The sequence below is a fragment of the Megalobrama amblycephala genome, linkage group LG5 (assembly GCF_018812025.1).
Source record: "Megalobrama amblycephala isolate DHTTF-2021 linkage group LG5, ASM1881202v1, whole genome shotgun sequence".
Taxonomy (NCBI): Eukaryota; Metazoa; Chordata; class Actinopteri; order Cypriniformes; family Xenocyprididae; genus Megalobrama; species Megalobrama amblycephala.
The window spans coordinates 36066913-36091106 of record NC_063048.1 but is presented as its reverse complement, the minus strand read 5'-3'; the positions used below and the strand labels follow the sequence as shown (position 1 = coordinate 36091106).

General features: G+C 35.6%; 1 protein-coding gene across 7 annotated transcripts in view; it reads left to right on the top strand.

Moving 5' to 3' along the window:
- Window positions 1-24194, top strand: part of LOC125269224 (ryanodine receptor 3) — a 152716-nt gene that overhangs the window by 1970 nt on the left and 126552 nt on the right. For 5 of the 7 annotated variants that reach the window (XM_048192088.1, XM_048192091.1, XM_048192090.1 and 2 more), the window contains exons 2-9: window positions 8111-8230; window positions 14336-14437; window positions 18748-18762; window positions 18846-18920; window positions 18999-19077; window positions 19159-19271; window positions 21490-21589; window positions 21805-21898. In XM_048192088.1, the coding sequence (XP_048048045.1) occupies window positions 8111-8230; window positions 14336-14437; window positions 18748-18762; window positions 18846-18920; window positions 18999-19077; window positions 19159-19271; window positions 21490-21589; window positions 21805-21898 (698 nt within the window). The remainder of the gene's footprint in view (window positions 1-8110; window positions 8231-14335; window positions 14438-18747; window positions 18763-18845; window positions 18921-18998; window positions 19078-19158; window positions 19272-21489; window positions 21590-21804; window positions 21899-24194) is intronic. The other 2 variants (XM_048192094.1, XM_048192092.1) reach the window with 1 other exon arrangement.

The following is a 24194-nucleotide window of genomic DNA, read 5'->3' as shown; positions in this document are numbered from 1 at the left end:
ATTGTCTATTCAGAATAAATCAAAGTTATGAACAAACGTTAACATTCCAGTAACGTTAATAGAACGTTAGTTCGAAGTTATCTGGACTTTAATAATGTTCTCAAGACGTTAGCACAAAAACACTGTTCGTTCAGAATGTTTTTTCTGAATTGTTTTAGTTGGACGTTCGTCTAACGTTTTTTAAATGTTGTCTCAGAACATTCAAAACAACGTTCCCATAATGTTAAATGCAAAATGATTAAATGGAATGTTCCCTAAACGTTCATATAGCCAAGAAAGAAAAAAAAAACATTTTTAAAATGTTCAGAAAATTATGTTTTCATTAATGGAACGTTAGTAAAATGTTCTTTAGAATATATTTTTGTTAGCTGGGATTGAACATAAAGATGTTTGTTATTTATATTCCATCATCAGCATGTGTGCGACGCTGAGGACTGCGCTTGAAGTTTGTTGTGTGTGATCAAGGTTTGTGTGACTGTGGGAGCTCAACAGCTTGTTGCTCCTCCACGGTGTGTGTGTGTGTGTTCTGAATGCCAAGTGTGTGTGTGTGTGTGTGTGTGTGTGTGTGTTGTGCAGTGCAGCATCAGGCTGCAGCAGTGAAGTGTGTGTGTGTGTGTGTGTGCAGCGTTGTCTCACTGCAGAAACAACTCACCGTTTTCTCTCTCTCTCCTCCATACAAACACACAGACTCGTCTGTCTTTCTCTGTGAATTGACTCAGTATCATGATAGTCTTTCTCTGTGGTTGTTTCGGCGGACGACTTTCAGTCTTAATATCTAATAAACACACAAACTGCTTGTGGATGTTGATAATAAACAGCACAGAAAGCGTTTCCCCAGTGAACGATCATCTGAACTGAACGTCCGTCTGTCAAACACACAGCAGGTTCAGCTGATGTCCTGCAGCGCCTCAGAGTCAGACGCTTGTTTTCTAGTTAGTGTGTGAGATTTATTATAATTTTTTTAATATAATTATTAAAACAATAAACAGGCTTAATAGCAATGAAAATAATGTCATATAATAGTGTGCCTAATAATTAATAATAATTAATAATAAGCCTTAATTTTCTTTATTAATTTTAATGTAATTTTGGAGTGGAGCTGTTTATGCGATTCACCCTCAGAGGACGTAAATATCCTGAAGTCTGAGTTTACAACACCTTCACTGACCAGGACCACTGTGTGTGTGTGTGCGACCAGTGTGTGCATGTTCAGTGTGTGTGTTTGTTTGTTCAGTGTGTTTGCGTTTAATGTGTCTGCATTCGGTGTGTGCGTTCATTGTGCACTTAGTGTGTGTTTGAATTTAGTGTGTGCATTCAGTGTGTGTTCGGGTGTCTTCAGTGTGTGTTCAGTGTTCAGTGTGTGTTCAGTGTTCAGTGTGGGTTCAGGGTGTCTTCAGTGTGTGTTCAGTGTGCGTTCAGTGTTCAGTAAGCATTTAGTGTTCAGTGTGCATTAAGTGTGTGTTCAGTGTTCAGTGTGCGTTCAGTGTGTGTTTGTGTGTCTTCAGTGCGTGTTCAGTGTGTGCGTTCAGTGTGGGTTAAGTGTGTGTTCAGTGTGTGCGTTCAGTGTTCAGTAAGCATTTAGTGTTCAGTGTGCATTAAGTGTGTGTTCAGTGTTCAGTGTGCGTTCAGTGTTCAGTGTGTGTTCGTGTGTCTTCAGTGCGTGTTCAGTGTGTGCGTTCAGTGTTCAGTGTGGGTTAAGTGTGTGTTCAGTGTTCAGTGTGGGTTCAGTGTGTGTTCAGTGTGTCTTCAGGGTGTCTTCAGTGTGTGTTCAGTGTGCGTTCAGTGTTCAGTAAGCATTTAGTGTTCAGTGTGCATTAAGTGTGTGTTCAGTGTTCAGTGTGCGTTCAGTGTTCAGTGCGTGTTCAGTGTGTGTGTTCAGTAAGCATTTAGTGTTCACTGTGTGTTCAGTGTGTGTTCAGTAAGCATTTAGTGTTCAGGGTGTGTTCAGGGTGTGTTCAGGGTGTGTTCAGGGTGTGTTCAGTGTGTGTTCAGGGTGTCTTCAGTGCGTGTTCAGTGTGTGTGTTCAGTAAGCATTTAGTGTTCACTGTGTGTTCACTGTGTGTTCAGTGTGTGTTCAGTGTGTGTTCAGTGTGTGTTCAGTGTGTGTTCAGGGTGTCTTCAGTGCGTGTTCAGTGTGTGTAAAGCGTGTCTTCAGTGCGTATTCAGTAAGCATTTAGTGTTCAGTGTGTGTTCAGTGTGTGTTCAGTGTGTGTTCAGTGTGTGTTCAGTGTGTGTTCAGTGTGTGTTCAGTGTGCGTTCAGTGTGTTCAGGGTGTCTTCAGTGCGTGTTCAGTGTGTGTGTTCAGTGTGTGTAAAGCATGTCTTCAGTGCGTATTCAGTAAGCATTTAGTGTTCAGTGTGTGTTCAGTGTCCAGTGTGCATTCAGTGTTCAGTGTGTGTTCAGCGTGCGATAAGTGTGTGTTCAGGGTGTTTGCAGTGTGTGCGTTCAGTGTTCAGTAAGCATTTAGTGTTCAGTGTGCGTTTAGTGTTCAGTGTGTGTTCAGCGTGCGTTCAGTGTGTTTTCAGGGTGTCTTCAGTGCGTGTTCAGTGTGTGCGTTTAGTGTTCAGTAAGCATTTAGTGTTCAGTGTGTGTTCAGTGTCCAGTGTGCATTCAGTGTTCAGTGTGTGTTCAGCGTGCGATAAGTGTGTGTTCAGGGTGTTTGCAGTGTGTGCGTTCAGTGTTCAGTAAGCATTTAGTGTTCAGTGTGCGTTAAATGTGCGTTAAGTGTGCGTTTAGTGTGCGTTTAGTGTTCAGTGTGTGTTCAGCGTGCCTTAAGTGTGCGTTCAGTGCGTGTCCAGTGTGTGCGTTCAGTGTTCAGTAAGCATTTAGTGTTCAGTGTGTGTTCAGTGTCCAGTGTGCGTTCAGTGTTCAGTGTGTGTTCAGGGTATCTTCAGTGCGTGTTCAGTGTGTGTGTTCAGTGTTCAGTAAGCATTTAGTGTTCAGTGTGCATTAAATGTGCGTTAAGTGTGCGTTTAGTGTGCGTTTAGTGTTCAGTGTGTGTTCAGCGTGCCTTAAGTGTGCGTTCAGTGCGTGTCCAGTGTGTGCGTTCAGTGTTCAGTAAGCATTTAGTGTTCAGTGTGTGTTCAGTGTCCAGTGTGCATTCAGTGTTCAGTGTGTGTTCAGCGTGCGATAAGTGTGTGTTCAGGGTGTTTGCAGTGTGTGCGTTCAGTGTTCAGTAAGCATTTAGTGTTCAGTGTGCGTTAAATGTGCGTTAAGTGTGCGTTTAGTGTTCAGTGTGTGTTCAGTGTCCAGTGTGCATTCAGTGTTCAGTGTGTGTTCAGCGTGCGATAAGTGTGTGTTCAGGGTGTTTGCAGTGTGTGCGTTCAGTGTTCAGTAAGCATTTAGTGTTCAGTGTGCGTTAAATGTGCCTTAAGTGTGCGTTCAGTGCGTGTCCAGTGTGTGCGTTCAGTGTTCAGTAAGCATTTAGTGTTAAGTGTGCGTTAAGTGTGCGTTAAGTGTGCGTTAAGTGTGCGTTAAGTGTGCGTTAAGTGTTCAGTGTGTGTTCAGCGTGCATTAAGTGTGCCTTCAGTGTGTGTTCAGGGTGTCTTCAGTGAGTGTTCAGTGTGTGCGTTCAGTGTGCTTTAAGTTTGTGTTCAGTGTTCAGTGTGTGTTCAATGCGCGATAAGTGTGCGTTCAGTGTGTTCAGGGTGTCTTCAGTGCGTGTTCAGTGTGTGCATTTAGTGTTCAGTGTGCGTTCAGTGTGCGTTCAGTGTGCGTTCAGTGTGCGTTCAGTGCGTGTCAGTGTGTGTTCAGTATGCATTTAGTGTTCAGAGTGCGCGTTTAGTGCGCGTTTAGTGTGCGTTCAGTGCGTGTGTGTTCAGTATGCATTTAGTGTTCAGAGTGCCTTCAGTGTTCGGTGCGTGTTTAATATGTTTGCATTCAGTATGTTTGCATTCAGTGTGTATGTGCAACAGTGTGCGTGTGTGTGTGGCACCTGTAGTTTATCTTTACACACACACACCTGTTGTATTGTTTGTGATGTGAATCTCAACTGATATCAGAAGAATAAAGACATGCTGTCTGATGAGTGACATTCAGACCTGCTTCTGTTTATCAGACTCGTTCCTCCATCATGGACAGACAGATAAGAGTGCGTGTGTGCGTGTGCGTGTGCGCTTGTGTGTGTGTGTGTGTGTGTGTGTGTGTGTGTGAATATCAGAGGCGTGATCTGCACTAGTGTACACTCAGCAGTAGACGTGTGTGATAAAGGCCACTTCAGGACAGAGTTTTATTCAGTGTGACAGGACCTTTTCATCCTGAATTAAACTGGATCTATTTGCTCCAGACATTGACCAAAGTCCACCTTGTTACCATAATGTTTTTGGACATTTACCATGGTATTATTTAAAGTACCTTGTAAATGACATATGAGACATAATCGCAGTCATTATGTCAAGTCTTCCATCAAATGAAAGTGTCAGAAGTGTAACTGGATTTTGAGTTTTTATACTTAAGCATATAAGATCTGACTGTTTTTGATTGTTTTAAAAGGTACAGACATGTAGTGTAATAATCCTTCATAATTGATCCAGATTTATCTTAAAAATGTCTCGTTTAACAATGCTAGCATTATATTGATTTGTGTCTGTGGCCGTGTGTTTCTCTCACCTTCACCAGCAGTAAAATCACACATGCACATATTCCAGTAGATCCTGATGGTGAAATATCACTGTAATTTAGTCTGGAACCGTCGTGTGTCTGTCAGTGATTGTTCAGACTGATGGATTAGCACACACACACACACACACACACACACACACACACACTCACTCACTGTCGACGGTGTGTGAATCTCTGCTGTAATGAGCTATTGATCCGCTAAATGAAGAAATGTGCTCCGCTATTGTAAAGCTGCTCTGCTGAACGCTGACATGACTGTATGAGAAGATTTCACACACACACACACACACACACACACACACACACATCAAGTCAAATTAATAGTGTGGGTGATATATATATATATATATATATATATATATATATATATATATATATATATATATATATATATATATACATATACATACACACACACACACACACTTGAAAGAGTCTCTGCTGCTCACCAGGGCTGCATTTATTTGATCAAAAATACAGTAAAAATTATGAAATATTATTACAATTTAAAATAACTGTTTTCTATGTGAATATATAGTAAAGTGTAATTTATTCCTGTGATCAAAGCTGAATTTTCAGCATCATTACTCCAGTCTTCAGTGTCACATGATCCTTCAGAAATTACTTATTAAATCTGTTTTATTTTTTCCCCAAATTTTTTTATTTTTCCATTTCAATTTTTCTGGATTCTGTTTTAATGGTTAAATTTATTTATTTTTTAATCAAAAAGCATGCAGTTTAACAACAATGTATTACAGTTTAATAAAAATGACATATTTAGAACCCATTTTATTTTTTCCCAAATTGGTTCAATTATTTTTTATATATATATAATTTTAATAATCAAAAAACCCGTCTAATCAATTGAATTCATAAACCTTTGATTTAATTGATTAATTTGTACAAAAATAGGATGATTTAAATAGTCTTTTTTTGTATTATGATTCATCTTTTTAAAGACGTTTGTCAAGTAGCGTCTAAATATCATGTATAGTTTAATTACTTTATGATTTTTATTATTAATCTATGCCTTTTTTTAATGCTTGTCATATTGAAATAATCCCATAATGCAGCAGCAGCTGATCTCTTCCCCTCCTGACATTTAAAGTCTCAGTTTCCACAGAAACGCATCAGCTGGTTCTTCCAGAGCCGATGTGAGTCAGACAGTCGGATCCGGATGTCTTCAGCTCCGAGTGGATTGACTGGAGTCTGCTGGTCTCTGGCAGATCTCTGCTGTGTTTAATGTGGGTTTTACTGTGGAATAAAGCGGTGGAGCGTCACGTCCCTGTCGGACCGCTGTAGTCGTCTTCAGTTTAATCTGGAGCATCTGAATGCGACGTGAAGCATTAACACAAGCTCCTTCCCCAAACAAATTTACATTTATTCAGATTATGTAAAGGGCCATTCCTGCGTTGTGTAGTTGTTCAGACGGGCGTTTGTCTGGTGAATTCAGAGCGTCTCACACACTCGTCTCACACACGCAACAGACTGTTGGCGCAGGAATCTCTGGCACACGCCGACATCCACCTGCTGCTCTACCTGTCTGACAAACACGAGCTGTAGGCGTTCGATCGCATCTTCAGATCTTCAGATCACTCTTAAACGGAGGATTGCAGAGCAGTGTAGAAATCTCGTCCTGGTTTCCTGCAGCAGGTGTAAAGTGAAACGCTTTCTGCTGGTGTACTGATGCCCTTGAGACTGAAAACAGTTTCTCCTGGTTAAATCATTGTTTGTGAGGTGTGTGTGTGTGTGTGTGTGTGTGTGTTTAATAAAGCGCCCGTCAGCATGTCTGTGTACTGATAAATGCAGACGCAGGGTTTCAGAGACGCTCTTCTCAATAAAGCTGCTGCGCTCTCGTTGTGTTTATCAGCTGGATTGACAAGATTGATTAATCTGAGTGTTGATTATATCTAAAAATAAATAGCAATTGAATTTGGACTCCATTGTTAATTATAACCTTTAATATGATAGTAATGAAGTGACTGTCAGGGTCAGCTTTAGTTGAGGAATTGTTTTACTTAAAGGGTTCATATCATGAAAATCTGACTTTTGCCATGTTTAAGTGCTATAATCGTGTCTCCGTGCATCTACCAACCCAGAAAATGGGAAAAAGGACAACCCAACAACTGTTAAAGCTCCGCCCTCTTCTGGAAAGGGGGCGGGAGCAGCGGCTCATTTGCATTTAAAGGGACACACACAAAAACACGCCCAAATAGGGGCAAATTTGACAAGCTATAATAAATGATCTGTGGGGGATTTTGAGCTGAAACTTCACACACACATTCTGGAGACACCAGAGACTTGAGAACGGGACATAATAGGTGCACTTTAAGTAAAATTGACCTGTACTGTACCCGTTCAGGTTCAATCCCCAGGGATCATATGAACATCTTGAATGTTGATTTGGATAAAAGCATCTGCCAAATGCATCAGTGTAAATGTTTCAGCTTTGTGATTCTTCTTTCCTTTGGGAGATGACCTGGATTCTCCTGACATTCGGTGTCGTTTGTTTTAGTGTGTATTGTAGCATGAATATGTTTTTATCCTCTGGCTGTATTTTTTATTCATTTACTCAAAGTGACTCTGAAGAAATATGCAGAGCAGTCGTTTTGACGTTTATTTGGTCTGTAAACGAATCATTATGCTCATAAATACATAAATGTGAGACATTCGAAGCATTAAGGGAGGATGGGATGTTGAACGGACACTAGTGATGAGTGTGTTAGTGTGTGTGAAACGTTATTAGCCGATCTGAGTCACAGGAACAGGAAATAATTGCATCCGCTCCATCTGAACGCTCAGTGTCTGAGTCATGATTCACTTCAGCTCAGAACATCTACAACTCCTCGAATCATGAATCAGACACAACAAACACTTACAAAAGAGCAGCTTTCTCTTCGGGATTTAAAGGGATAATTCACCTTAAGTCATCAAGTATATATACGTGTGTGTGTGAGAGAACATACTGAACTCATTGTAAACACGCAAACAGATCAGTCTGACTCCTCTCCATTAATTAACCGCTGTGATCATATTCTTAATTATTTTTGCTCCTCGCATTCGCGATGCGAAGGCGTGTGGATTTATTGACCTTTGACCCCCAGTGATGTGTCAGTGCAGCACAATGCAGGTGTCAATCATCAGCTTTGTTTAATAAAGGGATCTGAGCGTCTCTCGCTGCTGCAGAACTTCCCCTGATGAGATGAAGCATCTGGATATTGTGCTGCAGCAGTCCACAACATCAGCACATTCTACACACACACACACACTCACACACACACACTCACACACACACACACACACACACACACACACACACACACACAGTAGAAATACCTGTGAGTGTGATCTCTCTTTATGTATCCGACTGGAAAAATCACAGAGATCTCTAATATGAGTTAATGTTGCTAAAATGTCTTCAGATCTTCTGCTTAAACACTGTGTGTGTCATGTCCTGTGAGTTTCTGAGTGTGTGTTTGTTCCCGGTCAGGATGATGAGGTGGTTCTGCAGTGTGTGGCCTGCATTCAGAAGGAAAACCGCAAGTTCTGTCTGAGCGCCGAGGGTTTGGGGAACCGCCTGTGTTACCTGGAGCCCACGTCAGAGGCCAAGGTGAGCAAAACTACACATACATGAGAACGCTTTCCTCCTGGAGTAACGTGTGATTGTGTTTGTTCTGAGAAACATAATGACTCTGACCATGCCAGCAGATCCAACTGTAGCATCACTTGGTATCTGGTGGTATTTATTTAGAATGTGTTTTCTGCCGTGTGTATTAATAGAGCTGCTGTTTGTCTGCTTTTAACTGTGTAAATGAGAGAGAGATTTGCTCAAAAACTCTGATTCCTCCAGTAAGGAAACGAGAAGTCTTTATGAGCGAGTCATTGAATCATTCATTCAAGAGGTTCACTCAAAAATGGCTGATTCCTCCAGTAATGAAACAAGTGAAGTATTTGCGAGTGATTCATTGATTCATTCATTCAAGAGATTCAATCAAAAATGCTGATTCCTCCAGTAATGAAACGAGATGTCTTTATGAGTGAGTCATTGAATCATTCATTCAAGAGATTCGCTCAAAAATGCTGATTTCTCCAGTAATGAAACCAGTGAAGTATTTACGAGTGATTCATTGACTCATTAATTCAAGAGGTTCACTCAAAAATGGCTGATTCCTCCAGTAATGAAACAAGTGAAGTATTTGCGAGTGATTCATTGATTCATTCATTCAAGAGATTCACTCAAAAATGGCTGATTCCTCCAGTAATGAAACGAGACGTCTTTATGAGCGAGTCATTGAATCATTCATTCAAGAGATTTGCTCAAAAATGCTGATTTCTCCAGTAATGAAACCAGTGAAGTATTTACGAGTGATTCATTGACTCATTAATTCAAGAGATTCACTCAAAAATCGCTGATTCCTCCAGTAATGAAACGAGACGTCTTTATGAGTGAGTCATTGAATCATTCATTCAAGAGATTCGCTCAAAAAAAATGCTGATTCATCCAGTAATGAAACAATGAAGTATTTACGAGTGATTCATTGAATCATTCATTCAAGAGATTCGCTCAAAAATCGCTGATTCCTCCAGTAATGAAACGAGAAGTCTTTATGAGCGAGTGATTGAATCATTCATTCAAGAGATTTGCTCAAAAAAATGCAGATTCATCCAGTAATGAAACAAGTGAAGTATTTACGAGTGATTCTTTGACTCGTTAATTCAAGAGATTCAATCAAAAAGGGCTGATTTCTCCAGTAATAAAATGAGACGTCTTTATGAGCGAGTCATTGAATCATTCATTCTAGAGATTTGCTCAAAAATGCTGATTCATCCAGTAATGAAACCAGTGAAGTCTTTGAGTGAGTCATTGAATCATTCATATAAGAGATTTGTTTAGAAATGCTGATTCATCTAGTAATGAAACCAGTGAAGTCTTTGAGTGAGTCATTGAATCATTCATATAAGAGATTTGTTTAGAAATGCTGATTCATCCAGTAATGAAACCAGTGAAGTCTTTGAGTGAGTCATTGAATCATTCATTCAAGAGATTTGTTAAAAAATGCTGATTCATTCAGTAATGAAGCAAGAGAAGTCTTTATGAGTGATTCATTGAATCATTCATTCAAGAGATTTGTTCAAAAATGCTGATTCATTCAGTAATGAAGCAAGAGTCTTTATGAGTGAGTCATTGAATCATTCATACAAGAGATTTGTTTAGAAATGCTGATTGATCCAGTAATGAAACAAGTGAAGTCTATAGGCTTGTTTGAGATGAATCAGTGCTGCGCAGTCTGATCACCGTTATATTGATCATTGATAACTTTATCATATTATATATAGATCATATATTAGTTATTGTTGTAGTTATGGCTCTAGTTGTGAACCGCTCACTCCAGCACAAACCCTCTTTTAGTGTTAAAAGTCTACTGTCAGGATTTACTAAAGACACGCAGTGAAAAATCAGCGCTGAAGAGGCGTGGACTGAGTTATTTTTGCGGCTGTCTTTATATCATACGCATGTAGGAGTTTCCCTTCCAAACGCAAAATTTATGCGAGGAGGTTATTAAAATGATTGTAATCGTTGAGTTTAGCGTCTTTGTTGTGTGTTCGTCGTATGCAGATGTGCGGTGAGGAGTCGCTCCTCTCTGGGTTTGTTGTGTCTCACTGGAGGACTGCAGGATGTGATGGTAATTAGCCGAGACAGGGATGATGTATCGCCGCTCTCGCTGCCGGTTTGTCTTCATTGTGCCGTTCCTATTCTTATGAGAGACGGCGTTCCTCAGGGAGAAAGAGAACTAATGATCCACTTTCACACCTGATGAGCTGTGCGCTTAAAACACTTTAACCAGACTCATTTATGATAGATGAAGACATGTGAATACACCTGCTCTGTTACCATGTTACACCTGAGGAATCACTGCGTCGCCATCTATAGAGTAATGCAGGGATTGCCAAACCCCGAGTCCCTGCGGAGTAAAGGATTCTCTGAAGTTGGTAGGTGTGTTCGGCTCGAAGCGATCGGTGTATGACATCAGTGCTGTGAGATACGGAGCCGTCTGTTTCACAGATCAGTCTGCGCAGACGAATGCATCGATCATTTCAGTAATTTAATGACACATTCACATGTTAATGGGTCTCTGATGTTGATTAATGGTCACATGACATACAGGTAAACAAATAAAATGTAATCCTTTTCTTTTAAAAGTATTTATTTAAATTATATTTCTATTAATTAATTATTAGTGTTTTGTTTTGTTTTAAAAGTATTTAATTTTATTTTAATTTTATATTAAAAAGCATTTATTTTAATTTGACATTTTTATGAATTAATTGTTCATTAGTGTTTTATCTTGATTGCTTTTATTTTAAAAGTATTTATTTTAATTTGACATTTTATATTAATTATTAGTAAGTGTTTTATTTTGTTGATTTTAAAAGTATTTTTTATATTGTAATTAATTATTAGTTAGTTTCATTTTGTTTCTTTTTTTAAAAGTATTTTATTTTTTATATTTTTATTTTTTTTGTTTTATTTTATAAATGTTTTAGTTTGATTGTTTTATTTTGAAAGTATTTAATTTGACGAAGAATTAATTATTAGTGTTATTTTCTTTTTTATTTTAAAAGTATTTGTTAATTTTACATTTTTATGAATTAATTATTAGTAAGCGTTTTTATTTTTTATTAAAGTATTTATTTTAATTTGGCATTTTTTAATTGATTATTAGTAAGTGTTTTATTTATTTTTTATTAAATTTTATTTTTATTTTATTATTGTTTTGTTTTTTATTTTAAAAGTATTTAATTTTTAAATTTTAATTAATTAATAGTATTTTGTTTTTATTTTAAACATTTTAATTTTAATTTCATATTTTTATGAATGAATATTAAGTGTTTTATTTAGTTTCTTTTTATTTTGAAAGTATTTATTTTAATTTGTCATTTTTTAAAATGATTATTAGTAAGTGTTTTATTTATTTTTAATTACATTTTATTTTTATTATTATTATTTTGTTTTTTATTTTAAAAGTATTTAATTTTTATATTTTAATGAATAATATTTTGTTTTTTATTTTAAACATTTTTATTTTAATTTCATATTTTTATGAATGATTTAATATTAAGTGTTTTATTTAGTTTCTTTTTATTTTGAAAGTATTTATTTTAATTTGACATATTTTTAAGATTTTTCACTGTTTATTGTTGTGAAATACACAATATCATTATGAAAATTACAGTGTGATTTGTTTATTTTTATTTAAACATCATGCAGTAAGTTGTAAGCTAGTCTTCACTGACGGATCTGTCGTGTCTGATCTCCACACCTGTACCACCTGATCCACTGTTTGAAGGCTTCAAGTGACCTTAAAACTGATCTGACCCTTGATGTGACGTGATCGTCCATCATCCACTGCTGTCCGCTTTCTCTAGGGTCCTTGTCCCCTCATCTGTCTCACTTCACACAGCAGAGGTCAAAGGTCACTTCACTGTTTTACCCATCACAGTCACAGATCTGTGTTAATATCCACTGTCTGCATAAGTTTACAGGGTCAAACCCACTAGTTCAGGTGTGGGGCTTTCTATCTCAGCAGGTCCTGTCCTAATAATAAACAGCTGAAGCTCTGAGAAAGTTTCTCCAGCAGACCTGGATCTTCACGGACATCGTGATCCACTTTCTCCCAGTTTTTGTTTGCTGTTCCTCAGTAAAGGAGGGCAGTTTGCTGTTGTACGTGCTTCGTTTATCTTCTCACCGCTCGCCTCAAACTGTCAGCGGGTGTTCTGGCCTCTTTGGCTTCGGTCCAAAGCCGTTTTCTCCTCTGAATCACACCTCCGGTCTTCGTTTAGGACAGTTAGTATTGACCTAAAAATGATGATCTCTGAACACTTCATTAGATGAGAACAGGACGAACCAAAACATTAATTGCATGTAATGCAACTTTATTAATTTGTTGTTAAAATATAAACACATAAACGGTGGCTGTAATAAACACTTATTTTCATGACAGATTTTGACCGACATCCAGACTTTAACATCATTTAAACAGTTCACGAGCGAGTCCAAGGCATGTTCATCATCGTGTCGTCAGCATAAAACAAAATAAATCCCATACTTGCGAAAAACGACCCTAAAAGTAAGATATATAGCGGAAATAAAATGGGGCCAAGAATAGAGCCTTGAGGGACCCTGCATATTATAAACATACTTAATCATGTTAGCAACGTTAAAAACATGCTGTCAACATGCTAATTCAAGTTAGCAATGTTTTAAAACATGCTAACGACATGCTAATTCATGCTGGAAACATTCTAAAACATGTTAGCAGCATGTTCATTAATGCTAGAAACATAAAAACATGTTAGCAGCATGTTAATTCATGCTAGAAACATAAAATCAAATTAGCAGTATGTTAATTCATGCTAAGAACATGTTAAAAGATTAGCAACATGTTAAAACATCTTAGCAATTTTCTAAAACATCTTAGCAAAGTGTTAAAACATGCTGTCAACATGCTAATCCATGTTAGCAATGCTAAAACATGTTAACGTAATTCTAATTCATGCTAGCAACGTGGTAAAACATGTTAGCAGCATGATAAATCAATATTCTTATGCTAACAACATGTTAATTCTATTAATGTGTTAAATGCTAGCAACACAGTAAATCATGATAACTATGTGTTAAAACATGCTTGCAACATGTTAACTTTAGCGACATGCTAAAACATACTATCAATGTTCTAAAATATGTTAGCAAAGTGTTAAAACATGCTAGCAAAATGCTAATTCATGTTAACAATGTGATGAAACATGTTAACGTAATGCTAATTCGTGCTAGCAACATCTTAAAACCTGTTAGGAGTATGTTAATTCATGCTAGCAACGTGTTAAATCATGTTAGCAATGTGTTCTATATGCTAGCAAATATTAATTCATTCTAGCAATGTGTTAAATGCTACCAACACGTTAAATCACCTTAACAATGTATTAAAACGTGCATGCAAAGTGTTAAAACTTGTGAATTCATGTTAGCAATGTGTTAAAACATGCTTGCAACATTTTAAAACATACTAGCAATGTTCTAAAATATGTTAGCAAAGTGTTAACATGCTATCAACATGCTAATTCATGTTAGCAATGTGTTAAAACATGTTAACGTAATGCTAATTAATGCGAGCAACATCCTAAAACATGTTAGCAGCATGTTATATCATGTTAGAAACATCTTAAAACATGTTAGGAGTATGTTAATTCATGCTAGCAACGTGGTTAAACATGCTAGCAGCATGTTAAATCAATATTCAATATGCTATCAACATGTTAATTCATTTTAGCAAATGTGTTAAATGCTAGCAACACGGTAAATCATGCTATCAATGTGTTAAAATGTGTTCATTCATACCTGCAATGTCTTAAAACATACTAGCAATGTTCTAAAACATGTTAGAAAAATGTTAAAACGTGCTAGCAATGCGTTAAAATATGTTAGCAACATGTTAGCAAAATGCTAAAATGTTTGCAACATGTTAAGTCATAAGTCATAAGCAATGTATTAAACCATGCTACAAAGATGCTACCAAAATAGTAAATAATGTTAGACACATGCTATGCTAACAACATGAAAGCATGCTAGGAAGCTTATAAAACTTTCAGACAAGACTTTGTCAAGTTAGTCCGAACATTACTTTCTGGTGTCTTGATGATATTGTGTGTGTTTCAGTATGTTCCTCCAGATCTGTGCATCTGCAGCTTCGTGCTGGAGCAGTCGCTCTCTGTGCGCGCCCTGCAGGAAATGCTCGCCAAAACTGGACAAAACAATGACGTAAGTACAAAAACACAAACGGTGAGAGCTGCTGTTTTATTGTGTCAAGTTCAGCACAAATATTGCGACATGGAAGTTGTTTCATTTCTTTTCAACTAATAGATTTAAACCTGACTGTGTTTCCCTCCGGCGAGTTCAGTAATAAATGAAGCTGTCAGAACGACACTCGTCCAGGAGTTTCTGTGAGCAGGAGGTTCAGTCGATGTGAAATGAGATCAGATGGGTCGTTTGAAATGAACCGCTGTTAATCCTTCTCTTGGTTAACCTGTCAATGACCTCTGACGTGCACTTTTTATTTTGCTGACTCAGTCAGAACAGTCGATTTTTACTTGCCTCAACATAAAAACACAGGACAAGCAGTTTGGAGTATTAATGGATATATTTTTATATATTTTATGTACACTACTGTTCAAAAGTTTGGGATCGGTAAGATTTTTAAAAGAAGTTTCGTCTGCTCACCAAGGCTACATTTATTTAATTAAAAATACAGTAAAAAACAGTAATATTGTGAAATATTATTACAATTTAAAATAACTGTTTTCTATTTGAAAATATTTGAAAATATAATTTATTCCTGTGATCAAAGCTGAATTTTCAGCATCGTTACTCCAGTCTTCAGTGTCACATGATCCTTCAGAAATCATTCTGATATGCTGATTTGCTGCTCAATAAACATTTAATGTGTACAATTGTACAAAATATTTGTGTACAATATTTTTTTTTCAGGATTATTTGATGAATAGAAAGTTCAAAAGAACAGTGTTTATCTGAAATCTAATCTTTTGTAACATTATAAATGTCTTTACTGCCACTTTTGATTGATTTAATGCATCCTTGCTGAATAAAAGTATTCATTTCTTTAATTTCTTTTCCAAAAAATAAAAATAAAAATTCTTACTGACCCCAAACTTTTGAACGGTAGTGTATAATGCTACAGAAGCTTTGTATTTCAGATAAATGCTGTTCTTTTGAACTTTCTATTCATCAAGGAATCCTGAAAAAAAAAGTACACAACTTTTTTCAACATTGAAAATAATCATAAATGTTTATTGAGCAGCAAATCAGCATATTAGAATGATTTCTGAAGGATCATGTGACACTGAAGACTGGAGTAATGATGCTGAAAATTCAGCTTTGCATCACAGGAATAAATTACACTTTACTATATATTCACATAGAAAACAGTTATTTTAAATTGTAATAATATTTCACAATATTACTGTTTTTACTGTATTTTTAATTAAATAAATGCAATCTTGGTGAGCAGACGAAACTTCTTTTAAAAATATTAAAAATCTTACCGATCCCAAACTTTTGAAAGGTAGTGTAAAATATATAATATTACATGAAAGGATTAGTTCACTTCAGAATTCAAATTTCCTGATAATTTACTCACCCCCATGTCATCCAATATGTTTATGTCTTTCTTTCTTCAGTCGTAAAGAAATGAAGGTTTTTGAGGAAAACATTCCAGGATTTTTCTCCATATAGTGGACTTCACTGGGGTTCAACGGGTTGAAGGTCCAAATGTCAGTTTCAGTGCAGCTTCAAAGAGCTCTACATGATCCCAGACGAGGAATAAGAGTCTTATCTAGAGAAACCATCGGACATTTTCTAAAAAAATTAAAATTATATACTTTTTAACCACAAATGCTTGTCTTGCACTGCTCTGTAACGTTTCTGCTTGTTTGCAATGCAATTGTAAATAAAGATCTGGTGTTTGAATAAGTACAGCGTTTTCTGTGACGCTCCACGCATGACGTAATCATGTTGGAAAGGTCACACGTGACGTAGGAGGAAGTACCGCGGTAGAGCGAAAATCTCATTTTCTCCTCCAACTTCAAAATCGTCCGACATCGTTGTTTTACATTTTTTTGTAAAGGCCGTTTCACTTTGTAAACACTGGATCAGTACTTCCGCCTACGTCACGTGACCTTTCCAACATGATTATGTCATGCGTGGAGCGTCACAGAAAACGCTGTACTTATTCAAACACCAGATCTTTATTTACAATTGCATTGCAAACAAGCAGAAACGTTCCAAACTGTGCAGCACTTCATTCACGATAGATGTGGGTGGAGTTATGAGGTTTGACTGACAGTTTGAGGATCCAGTAAGTTTAGTCACAAGCTCTTTTGGTAAAGAGTTACAGACGTAATATTTTATAACACTTCGTAATACAGATGTAAATATTTCTGCCCGACAGCGACACGCACGGATGTTTAACCGCTGTCAGTCTTCAGGTCGGTCAGTGTCTCTTCACCATCAGGGCTTTGGTTTAAAGGTCAGACGTCTTTAAGGTCCAGACGGTGATCCTGATGACCGCTGGCGGCTCTGATCTTTGCTTTTGGTCTCCTGCAGCGCACTCGGATAAATGCATGTAATATTAACCCTTAAAGACCTAGAGCATTTTTGGGGCTCACCTGCACTTTTCTCTGGTTTTCAGTCAGCATCAAGTGCCATATATCATTTTAAACAGGACAACTTGAAGTTTCAGTTTAGCTCATTTAAAGTGCCAATTTTACATTTATTTTGTCTGAGAATGGATAAAATTCCCAGAATTAAAAAAAAAAAACGCCAGCAAAAATCTGTAAACTCACACAAAACCTCATGAAGTTTGATTTTTTTTTCTTTTAAAAAGTTATATTTGGATGTTTTAAACTTTCAGATGCAATTTTGTATAAATGTAACAATCTCTAAGCAAGTTATAGCCATTTGTTACAATGTTACTCTAGATAAAACTACAATATTACTCTTTATTTTTAAATGTATCTATATAAACGATTATTAAGTTCTTCAGTTTATTTTGTTTTATATTTCAAAATATTTATTTTATTTTATTTCCGTGACTGTTAAACACTTCAGTGCTGTAATCATATTTTTTTTAGTTCCAATTATTATTTCATTTTATTTAATTTCATTTATTTACATATTTTTTTATTTCCATGACTATTAAGCTTTTCGATTTAAATTTTGTCTTATAGTTCAAAATATTTATTTTATTTTATTTTATTATATTTACAGTTAAACTTTTCAGTGCTGTAAGCATATTTGTACTTCAAAGTATTATATTATTTAATTTTTATTTAATTATTTTTTTTAAATTAATCAATTTATTATTTATTTCCATGACTATTAAGCTTTTTTATTTTATTTTATTTTATTTTATTTCCATGACTATTAAACTTTTCAGTGCTGTAAGCATATTTTTTTCTTCCAATTATTTATTTTTATTGTATTTTATTTTTAGTTAAACTTTTCAGTGCTGTAAGCATTTTTGTTGTTCAAAGTATTATTTAATTTTTATTTAAATTTAATTTAATTTTATTTAATTTTTATATAAGCATTGTTTTTACTTCCAATTATTTCATTTTATTTAATTTCATTTATTTACATATTTATTTTTTTATGTCCATGACTATTAAGCTTTTCAGTTTAAATTTTGTCTTATAGTTCAAAATATTTTTTTTTTTTTTTCAGTTAAACTTTTAAGTGTTATAAGCATATCTGTTAGTTCAAAGTATTATTTATTTTTTATTTATTTACATATTAATTTGTAATTAATTATTATTTATCAATTTAATCATTATTTCCATGACTGTTAAACTTCAGACTTATTCAGATTTATTTAGATTTTTTATTATAAAATCATTTCATTTCATTATTTCCATGACTATTAAGCTTATTTATTGTCCAAAAAAGACCAGGGAGTAAAATTAATACAAAAGAAATGATATATAACAGAACACTAAAGCAAAAGTGACTTATTAGAGAAATATATTTTCAATCTGAACATGAATAAAAACAAATAGTGTTGCAAGTAATGAAAAGAATTATGAAAATGGTCTTGTGCAACAAAAATAAAAACCGTGCAAAGCTTTTTTTCACACAAAATGAGAGAGAAAAATAAGTAGTTCAACTGAACTAATAATGTTAATGATCTTCACAAACTATAAAGTAAGTATTTAGATAATAAAACAACCATATAACGTCACATTTGATTGCACCGGTTCACATTTGAAAACATAAATTGCAATAACTTATCTGATGTGGAACTGTTTTATCCTCATTTCTGGTTCATGTTATGTCAAAGTCATGCTTTCTAACATGAGTGTTCTCATTCAAATCTGTCATTTTTGTGTTTGTTTTCATACACACAAATACTTTCACTTTGCGCTTATTCATACTTCCAAAGAAACATGACAGTATCGTGGTTCAAATGAGCAAAACCTCTAAAGCCGTTAAACACGATAAACTGAAGATGAATAGTCTCACGCTGTCTTTCTGTTGTTTCTTCACGCCTCCCTCAGCAGTTCATCAGGAAGGTGAGTGACTCTCGCTGTCGTCTACATCGGGTTATCGTTGGTTTGTGTCTGATGGAGGAGTGACGTGACGGTTCTGTCCGCAGGCGGCTCAGGGCGGAGGACACCGGACCTTGCTGTACGGTCACGCTATTCTCCTCAGACACTCCTTCAGCGGGATGGTTGGTGACCCGTCGTCCGTCATCAGATCTGCTTGACCTCCTGCAGGTTGTGTGAAAGTTTGATGTTTTGTGTTGCAGTATCTGACCTGTCTGAAGACGTCTCGGTCTATGACGGATAAACTCTCGTTTGACGTGGGACTTCAGGAAGACTCAACAGGTGAAACTGGAACTGAATTCACTCTGTTTCTAGACTCCGGGACGGTCTCGAGTCCAGCGATGACCTCTGTGTTTTCTCCAGGTGAGGCCTGTTGGTGGACGATCCATCCCGCGTCCAAACAGAGATCCGAGGGGGAGAAAGTGCGAATCGGAGATGATCTCATTCTCGTCAGCGTTTCGTCGGAGCGATATTTAGTGAGTATCAGATAAACCGAACGTATACTTTACTTTTGATTTTCTTCAGGTGTGAAATTCATCTGTGAAATCATGAGAGATCAGTCTGGTATATATATATATATTTCCCCCCAAAATCAAAAGAAAAAAGAGAATGAAATGTATTTCTATGGCCATGTTATTTACTTGTGTATTTATTCATTTATTTTTTTATTTACTTATTTAATTTTTAAATGTATCTATATAAACAATTATTAAGCTCTTCAGTTTATTTTGTTTTATATTTCAGAATATTTATTTTATTTTATTTCCGTGACTGTTAAACACTTCAGTGCTGTAAGCTTATTTTTTAAATTCCAATTATTATTTAATTTTATTTAATTTCATTTATTTACATATTTATTTTTTTATTTCCATGACTATTAAGCTTTTCGGTTTAAATTTTGTCTTATAGTTCAAAATATTTTATTTTATTTTATTTTATTTTATTTCCATGACTATTAAACTTTTCAGTGCTGTAAGCATATTTTTTTTCTTCCAATTATATTATTTTATTTTATTTTATTTTATTTTTAGTTAAACTTTTCAGTGCTGTAAGCATATTTTTTTTCTTCCAATTATATTATTTTATTTTATTTTATTTTATTTTTAGTTAAACTTTTCAGTGCTGTAAGCATATTTTTTTTCTTCCAATTATATTTTATTTTATTTTATTTTATTTTATTTTATTTTATTTTATTTTATTATTTTATTTTATTTTATTTTATTTTATTTCCATGACTATTAAACTTTTCAGTGCTGTAAGCATATTTTTTTCTTCCAATTATTTTATTTTATTTTATTTTATTTTTAGTTAAACTTTTCAGTGCTGTAAGCATATTTTTTTTCTTCCAATTATTTTATTTTATTTTATTTTATTTTATTTTATTTTATTTTATTTTATTTTATTTTATTTTTAGTTAAACTTTTCAGTGCTGTAAGCATATTTTTTTTCTTCCAATTATTTTATTTTATTTTATTTTATTTTATTTTATTTTATTTTATTTTATTTTATTTTATTTTATTTTATTTTATTTTATTTTATTTTATTTTATTTTATTTTATTATTTTATTTTATTTTATTTTATTTTATTTCCATGACTATTAAACTTTTCAGTGCTGTAAGCATATTTTTTTTCTTCCAATTATTTTATTTTATTTTATTTTATTTTTAGTTAAACTTTTCAGTGCTGTAAGCATATATTTTTTTCTTCCAATTATTTTATTTTATTTTATTTTATTTTATTTTATTTTATTTTATTTTATTTTATTTTTAGTTAAACTTTTCAGTGCTGTAAGCATTTTTGTTGTTCAAAGTATTATTTAATTTTTATTTAAATTTTATTTAATTAAATTAATTTTTATGCAAGCATATTTTTTAGTTCCAATTATTATTGAATTTTATTTAATTTCATTTATTTACATATTTATTTTTTTATTTCCATGGCTATTAAGCTTTTCGGTTTAAATTTTGTCTTATAGTTCAAAATATTTATTTTATTTTATTTTATTTTATTTACAGTTAAACTTTTCAGTGCTGTAAGCATATTTGTAGTTCAAAGTTTTATATTATTTAATTTTTATTTAATTAATTTAAATTAATCAATTTATTATTTATTTCCATGACTATTAAGCTTTTCGGTTTATATTTTGTTTTGTAGTTCAAAATATTTATTTAATTTTATTTAATTTCATTTATTTACATATTTATTTTTTTATGTCCATGACTATTAAGCTTTTCAGTTTAAATTTTGTCTTATAGTTCAAAATATTTATTTTTTATTTTTATTTTATTTTATTTTATTTTTTCAGTTAAACTTTTCAATGTTGTAAGCATATTTGTTAGTTCAAAGTATTATTTATTTTTATTTATTTACATATTAATTTGTAATTAATTATTATTTATCAATTTATCATTTATTTCCATGACTATGTCTGAGATCAGATAAATGATTGACGCTTCAGTCATATTGCAGTGTTTGTGTGCTGTGTGGTCCAGATGGGTCAGACGTGACCAGCATTAGTCCGTGTGTTTGTGAGTGGACGGTTATGTGTACTCATTTCTACAGCTTAATCTGAATTTATGCACGCATATCCCATGATGCCAAGCTTTTCAGTTATGACCTCTGGGGCAAACGCATCATAAAACCCACATGACGTGTTGCCATGGTAACGATTATGCACCTGGTCTCGCCGACAGCATCTGTCCATATCCAATGGCAACATCCAGGTGGACGCGTCCTTCATGCAGACGCTGTGGAACGTCCATCCCACCTGCTCCGGGAGCAACGTGGAGGAAGGTTCGTCAAATAAAGACTTTATTCTTTTCATTAGTCTGAATGAAGGCGTGTTACGAAAAGCCAAATAGTCCTCAGTATTGACCAGTGAGTGAGAAACGGTGGTTTTGCCTGTTGAGTCTCGCAGCAAAACATCATTGGTTTTCCTGATTTTTATTTTTTTTTCCCAAAAGAAATTTTTATTACTTTGCCCGACTGATTCTTCTTCTGTCCTATAGGATACCTTCTTGGTGGTCATGTGATGCGTCTTTTTCACGGACACGATGAGGTTCTGACGATCCCAGGCTCGGATCAGAGTGAGGAAGAGCAGAGGTAGAAACCTGATATCATCATCATCATCATCATCATCAGGAGCCTTCAGAGAACTTCTGAGAGTCAAGATGACTTTAAATGATTTAAAACGAGACAAAACTCGAAATCAAGATTTTTCTTATTTTAATCATTTTTTTGTCTTTAAAGAACCAGGATTCTCAAAACCGGAATATTTATTTATTTATCCATCCATCCATCTCTCTCTCCATCCAACCCCCATCCTTATATCCATCCCTCCATCATCACTCCATCATCCATTCATCTCTCCATCCATATCTCCATCCCTCGATCCATCCCTCCTCATCCATATATCCCTCCATCACCCATCATCTCTCCCTCCTTATATCCATCCATCTCTCCATCCATCACTCCATCCATCCATCTATTCATCCATCCCTCCATCATCCATCCCTCCATCCCTATATCCCTCCATCACCCATCATCCCTATATCCATCCATGCATCCATCATCCATATATTTATCCATCCCTCCATCATCCCTCCATCCCTATATCCATCCATCCATCCATCTATTCATCCATCCATCATCCCTATATCCATCCATTCATCCATCATCCCTCCATCCATCCCTCCATCCCTATATCCATCCATCCCTCCATCATCCCTCCATCCATCCATCCATCCATCCATCCATCCATCCATTCATCCATCCATGCATCCATCCCATCCATCAATCCCTATATCCCTATATCTATCCATCCATCCATCCATCATCCATCCCTCCATCCCTATATCCCTCCATCACCCATCATCCCTATATCCATCCATGCATCCATCATCCATATATTTATCCATCCCTCCATCATCCCTCCATTCATGCATCCATCCCATCCCTCCATCCCTATATCCATCCATCCCTTCATCATCCCTCCATCCATCCATCCATCCATCCATCCATCCATTCATTCATTCATTCATCCATCCATGCATCCATCTCATCCATCCATCCCTATATCCATCCATCCCTATATCTCTCCATCCATCCCTCCATCCCTATATCCCTCCATCACCCATCATTCCTATATCCATCCATCCCTCCATCCCTCCATCCATACATCATCATCTTATTCCAAGCTCTAAAATATATTATAGAGTAGAAATTGAGCAATATATAATTTTTAAATCATTAAAATGTTTAAAAAACCTTAATTATTATCCAGTAAATCAGGAACGACTGGAAAAGGTTAACAAGAGAAGAACCCTGAAGAACATCCAGCTCTTAAATCTTCTGGAATAATGAAGTTTAATGATTCTAATTTTAATTATTTTATTTGCTTATATTTTTCTCTGCAGTCTAAAAGGTTCTCAAGCACATGATTTCCTTCACGTCAGTAAAGTCCAAATGATGCTCCATTTATCACATGAATGTCAGCATTTACCCTTTATACAGCACAGATGATTTCAAAGCAGCTTCGCAGTAATAAACAGGAAAATAACAGCGTTAAAGTCGCAAAGTTCAATTACGAGAGAATCTCAGTTCAGCAGTGTCATGATTCAGATCAGTTCAGTGTGAGTGATGATGGTGTCAGTGTTCCTGGTCTTGTGAAGCTCGTCCTGGTGCAGTATCTGTATTCAGCGTCCCGTGGCTGTTCGTCTATGAATAGCCCGTTGAGCGTCACGCCGGCCGGCTGAACTGGGTCGAGGCAGGAGTAACCCGGGGACAAACCGCTGAAGATGCGATCGGTCCCTCTGAGCTCCTCGCAGGCGTGTGGCCTATTTTTAGCGCTGTGGCGTTTAGCGCGGCGTCTGCGGTGTGAGATGTGGGTTGTCAGCTCTGGCCTGTGGCGCTGCGTCCTGTCCTTGAGATCTAATCACAGCGACTCTTCCTGTCAAGGATTTTCTGCAAGACCTCCTCCAGACGCATCGCAGATCTGTCAGTGCAGAGGGCGCGAATAAACGATTTCTGTTATCGGGCCGCGCTCAGTGTTTGTTTCAGTCTGACTAGCGTCCTCAATGACGCGCAGCTCTTCTGAGGTGATCCGTAAACGTGACGCTCATCTTCAGAGTCGCCGTTAACAGAAGATCTCTCCTGAACCACATTCAATCAGCTTTAGGATTCCACTGCGTCTGAAATCACAGACTCTCTTGAGCTTATTCTGAATGACTGTTTACTTTCTGTGAGCACTAAAAGTGTTCTATATAGTATGAGTGCGTGAATGTAATACATCCTTTTGTTCATCCATCCATCTGTCCGTCCATCCATCCATCCATCTCTCCTTCCCTCCCTTCTCCATCTATCTCTGCATCCTTCCCCCATCCCTCCCTCCCTCACATCC